At 44.1% G+C, this 5,957-nt stretch overlaps 1 protein-coding gene across 1 annotated transcript; it reads left to right on the top strand.

Moving 5' to 3' along the window:
- The first annotated feature begins 1,590 nt into the window (after positions 1–1,590).
- On the top strand, positions 1,591–5,597 carry LOC130586681 (olfactory receptor 4D1-like). The gene is made up of 2 exons (XM_057387561.1): positions 1,591–1,685; positions 4,289–5,597. Exon 2 carries the CDS (start codon positions 4,298–4,300, stop codon positions 5,285–5,287), a length of 990 nt encoding a protein of 329 aa, XP_057243544.1. The 5' UTR covers positions 1,591–1,685; positions 4,289–4,297; the 3' UTR covers positions 5,288–5,597.
- Positions 5,598–5,957: the final 360 nt, after the last annotated feature.

Raw genomic sequence — 5,957 nt, 5'->3', positions numbered from 1 at the left:
TGACCAACCCCACACCCTGAACTGACCAATCCCCACACCCTGAACTGACCAACCCCAACCCTGAACTGACCATCCCCACACCCTGAACTGACCAACCCCACACCCTGAACTGACCAATCCCACACCCCACACTGACCAACCCCACACCCTGAACTGACCATCCCCACACCCTGAACTGACCAACCCCACACCCTGAACTGACCAACCCCACACCCTGAACTGACCAACCCCAACCCTGAACTGACCAATTCCAACAGCCTGAACTGACCAACCCCACACCCCACACTGACCAACCCTACACCCTGAACTGACCAATTCCAACAGCCTGAACTGACCAACCCCACACTGACCAACTCCCACCCTGTTCACCCCCGCCGCTGCTTTGTAGTCGGTGGGAAGGGGGGAGGGAGTGGGGAGAAGATCCGTGTCTTTGAGGGTTTTATTTTGTTTCTCATTCTCCTCTTCTGAAATTGTTAGTAATCAATTCACTTCATAATTTAAGTAGTGTCTGTTTTGTCCGTCAAGCATTTCCTCCCTGCTCTTTATCTCAACTCATGAACCCTTTCGTAAATTTTTTTTTTCCTTCGCCCTTCTCTGCTCAGTGATGGTGGGGGAGAGTGAATAAGCAGGTGTTGTGGGTGCCTGGCTTTCGGCCAGCATTCCAAACCACAACAACCAGCAATGCTCTGGACAGCCCAGGAAGGAGAGCTGTTGGTGACATCAACAGCAGGTGACATTAGCTTGGTTCTCAGGTGAAAGTCAAAGGGCACCAGAATGAACCAGGACATCATCTCTGAGCACACACTCCCACCCTCCTTCTGCAGACCTGCAGGGAGCCTGCATTGCTTCAACACACACACACACACATGTGGTCAAAAACAAATGGACAGAGATGTGCACATCCCTCAGAATTGAAATTGGCAGTACTTGGGCAGGAGGGAAGGAAACAAAAGCTGCTGACAGGGATAATTCTAATTCAATGCAGTTATTTCCTCTTTTAAGGTCCAGCTCTTCAAAGGATTTATTGTATGACAAAAGGTCCTGACAAGGCTATCATTATCATTTTTCAGGGTAATGTTTTTTCTTCCTTGGTAACATGCTAACCTGCCTTTATGGTTCCTGGATCTATAGGGAAGGTTACTGTGGACAGGTAATATATATATATATATATATATATTCTCCTTTCTTCTGTCCCAAAGCCATTTCAAGAGAGCAGAAACCGTGGAGGTGCTCCTGAATTGGACAGGCACCTCACAAAAGTGGCTTCATCTTAGGTGAACAGCCCATCAGTGTTGTCTGCTTCCCATTGCTGAGCACAGAGTAAGCAAACCAGTTAAAACTTAAATAAATATTGCCTGGCTCAAGCCAAGGGGTTGTGCTCTGCTTGCAATGTTAGCAGTCACTTCTATTTCCTATACAGGGAATTCCCATCTTAGTTCAGCTCCAATTATCACAAGCATTTGCTTGTGGTCCTGATCCACACGATGTGAAGAACTGCAAGAACTTTTTAATTAGCCCCACAGTGACAAAATCTCATTTTGCTAATTATATTATTGTTATTCTCTTTTGAATGACCAGAAGTGAGATGTGATTTGAGATGTTGCTTTCTTCTTGAATCCATCATTTCCCTTAACAAAGGCATCAGGAATCCTGCAAGGGAAGGTTTTTGGAGTYTTCTGTTGGAGGTAGGTTTGCTCCTCTGAGTAGAGCTATGCTGTGCTATCTTGTAACTTGAGAATGAAATCTGTATTTCAGTTTTTTGCTGGAGCTCAATCTTGGTTTCATGTTAGGAGATTACTGAGGCAAAAGAGAAAGGTTGGATTAGAGGTAAAAGCAAATTGCTTTTTCTCTCCCACAAGCATCTGTGAAAATACTATTTTTTGAATGGGAAACGAGGGAATACAAAGAATACACAGTTATTAATTGTGGATTGTTAGAGAACATGATTTTGTACCAAAAGTGGCTTTCCTTTTTTGGACCTGTGAAAAAAACCTGCAATTTTCAAGCAGAAAATAAGATTATGTTTGTAAGGGTTTAAAATGGAATTATTCTCTGATACTCAGGAGCTAACTGTGGTGGGAAAAAAATTACAGAATCCGTGCAGAGTATTCACCAAAGGCAGTGGAAATGTTCAGAAAATTCCATTTTGGGAATAGTTTATAGGGAAAAATAAAAAAGTTATGGTTTATCCTGCATATGTCTTTTTCTTGTAAGAAATTAGATTTTTGTTTCAGCAGCCAAATAGAGACAGTAATTTCCCATCAGAGAAAGGGCTCAGTCACTTTGGGCTGTGGGTGCCGGAGAGCAGCTCCCATCTTCTCTTAGAACTTCCTCACAGCGTCTCCAAATTCACTGGATAGAACAACATTATTTTTCTAAAACTTTAAACACTTTCTCTTGTGATTTTAACTCATGCCGCTTATCTGGCTGCAAAAAAGTTTGCAAAAGTGCTGCAGAGATCTTTGTAATAATCTAACAGAAGGAAAGGGCAGAACTTGGAGAGAAATTGGGGTTGAGACTGAGCTGTTSATGGAGCCTCAGGAGGAGCAGCCACCCCACAGTGGTGTCACCTTTAGGGTGAGCACATTCTTTCTCCAGATTTCCTGACTCTGATGGAGCTGGGACAGCCTCCTCCCTTGTCTTTTGGTTAACGGGGGCACAAGGTTACGCAGACACTAATATGATGAGGATGATTCATTTATTTCTAATATAAGCTCTTTTTTATGTACTTTTATAAGTCAGCTTTTTTATATGATTAGCAATTATTTATTGGTTAATTTAGCAATCTGTCTATTACATTTTAGTATATGATTGGTATATTTGGAAAAGCGTATTTTTGTATGTTTTGCAGTTTTAAATCAACGTTTTCAGCATTTTGCACTTTTTAAAATCGTCTTATTGTTTTTTAATTGCTCTTTGTTTTTGCTTCTTACTATGTTTTTTCTTCATGGTCAGTGCGAGGCACATGTTACACTGCTGTAGTTACATCCTCTTCTTTTTTATCTTCTTCTATCTCATTTTGCTCTGTCTTGTAGTCTGGGTTGCTCAGTAACAGCAATTTATGATCTCGTTCTCACAAAAACTTGTCTAACAGGGATTTGCTTAACTGAGATCGTTCTACATTTGTCCTTACTTATTCTTTAGTGCCCTCATCACCCAACCTCACATGGACTTACACGTCCTGCCAGTCCAAGTGATGCGAGTGGAGTATTAGGGACAGCAGGTGCACTGTGGGTGACTCTTTTGCCTGAATTTAGACAGAGAACCCCTGCAGCTCCATGGATAAACTTCAGCTCAGTTTAACTTGCAAGTTCTTGCTTTAGGTGAGATATATTCCAGGCAGAGGTGCTGCTTCACGAGCTGAGTGTGGTTGGTGTTCCAGAGGGAGGGGGAGCCCTACAGAGGGACCTTAACAGGAGAGAATTGGGCTGGGAACAACCTCAGAAAGTTCAATGAGGCCAAGAACAGAGTCCTGYRCRTGAGTGAGGSCAATCCCAAAGCTGGGAAATGARTGGATTGAGAGCAGCCCTGMAGAGGAGGACTTGAGGGTATTTTGTGGATGAAAAACTGAATATGTCAAGTCAGTGTCTGCTCCCAGCCCAGWAAGCAAATCCTATCCTGGAMTGCATCAAAAGCAGCGTGGCCAGYGARTTAWGGGAGATTGTTGTACCCACATATTCCCCTCTCCTGAGAGCCCACCTGGACAACAATTGCAGTGTTCAGCTCTGGGCCCTGAGCACAAGGAACACATGGACCTGCACAAATGGACCATGGACCTCCTGATCCAAGGAGGGTCATAAATATGGTCATCCTGGAGCACCTCCCCTATGGGAACAGGCTGAGAGAACGGGGATTATTTAGTGTAAGGAGAAAAGAGAAAGCTCTGGGGAAAGCACTCAGCAGCCTTCCAATACCAGAAAGAGACCTCCAAGAGAAATAGAGAGGGATTTTATAGAAAGGCATTTAGTGATAGGAATTGTGGAGGATACCAAAATGGGGAATGTGGTCAGTCATCCTGGATGGCAGGGCAGATGCAACAATGAGATGAAAGGCAACAGACACTACTTGGAGCRTCAGAAATTCTCACTAAATGTAAGGGAATTTGTTTGGKKTTTTTTTTTCMCCTGTAAGATTKGCCATATACTAGAACAGTCCACMGAGTYTGTGAGATTGGTGACTTCCARAAATCCCTCCCAACTTAAATKATTCTATGSTTCYATGTTTTAATAAWTCTATAGTCCAACACACATCTGTAGTCATATTTATTGCTCTCATTGTTGTGATGCAGGGATAAAGAATGGAAATCAAGAACATCAACACCACAGTGACAGAATTTGTCCTGTTGGGCCTGACACAGAGTCACCAGCTGCAGTAYTGCCTTTATGTGATCTTCTTCCTTATCTATGTGATAACCTGGCTGACAAACCTCACCATCATCGCCACYGTGGCTGCAGATCCACAGCTCCACACCCCCATGTACTTTCTCCTGGCCAACCTTGCTCTGCTCGACATCAGTGATTCCTCGGTCAACACTCCCAAACTGCTGTCCGGCCTCCTCAGCCAGCACACACTGATCTCATTCAACCAGTGTTTCCTCCAGATTTTCTTCTTCCATTTCATCGCGGGCGCCATGGCTTTTTTCCTCGTGGCCATGACGATCGATCGCTACGTGGCCATTTCTGAGCCGCTGCGCTACCTGACCATCATCAACCACAACGTGTGCGTGGGCTTGGTGGCCACTGCATGGCTCGGGGGCTTTCTGCATTCCATTATACAAACTGCTTTGCTTCTCCAGCTGCCATTCTGTGGCCCAAATGTGCTGGACAATTTCTACTGTGATGTCCCTCAGGTCATCAAACTGGCCTGTGCTGACACTCACCTGGCTGAGCTACAGATGGTGTTTAATAGTGGGCTGATTCTCATCACCCTTTTTGCAATCTTGATTATTTCTTACGTTGTCATCTTGCTKAAGATAAGGACGTGCCTTAGAGAAGGGAAGAGAAAAGCCCTGTCCACCTGTGGCACACAGATCACCGTTGTGAGCTTGATATTCATCCCCTGCATCTTCACCTATGCCCAGCCTTATAAAAAACACCCCAGGGACAAGGTGGCCTCTGTTGTTTTTACTGTGGTCACCCCAATGCTAAACCCCATGATCTACACCTTGAGAAACACTGAGATGAAAAAGGCCATCAGCAGAACACTGGGGAAAATATTTCTGTCAGGGGGAATACGGAAACCAGACCAGACAGCAGATCCAAAGGCATTAAATCTGGTGTTTCCATGAGAAAAATGTGTTCACCACTGATATTGCTGCTCTKTCAGTAAGTGTGCAACTTTTTGGAAGTGACAGTGGGGGACAGCACTCACCTCCCATCAGTTTAGGAAGGTCAGTCACACATTTTCTCAGCCTCCATGGAGTGTGCAGCATGGTGTAATGTCTAGGGCCCGATAAGAGTTGTGTGTAATAAATCACCTGATAAGARTTGTCTGTAATAAATCACCCACAAAGACATTCCCTGCCCACTGACCATTCAAGGGGCTCTAACCACGCCCTTGTTCTCTCCTGTGGCAATCACAGCTGAGCCTTCCACCCCAGCATGTCTCACTTCTCTTTAGCAATTTGGGGTAGTTTCATCTCTAAATTAGCAMATCTGAAAACTAGCTGGGTAAACTGTGTGACCTTTAAAGGGACATTGTAATGTATTTTTTTTTGGGAAATCTTTGCTTCTGTGAAACAGATGAACAACCTCTGGCTTCCCATGTTCCAGAGACATTCTCATCTGGGAATGCACAGGATGGAAAGCCATCATCACTTATAATAAAAATTTGGTAATTCAATAAATCCAACAGTTTATTTATCTTCCTTCCTTCCTTCCTTCCTTCCTTCCTTCCTTCCTTCCTTCCTTCCTTCCTTCCTTCCTTCCTTCCTTCCTTCCTTCCTTCCTTCCTTCCTT

The sequence above is a fragment of the Malurus melanocephalus genome, unplaced genomic scaffold (assembly GCF_030028575.1).
Source record: "Malurus melanocephalus ecotype Western Australia unplaced genomic scaffold, MMel_1.1 scaffold_1253, whole genome shotgun sequence".
In the NCBI taxonomy this organism is placed as follows: Eukaryota; Metazoa; Chordata; class Aves; order Passeriformes; family Maluridae; genus Malurus; species Malurus melanocephalus.
The sequence above is the reverse complement of the archived record's forward strand: the minus strand, read 5'-3'. Positions and strand labels throughout refer to the sequence as shown.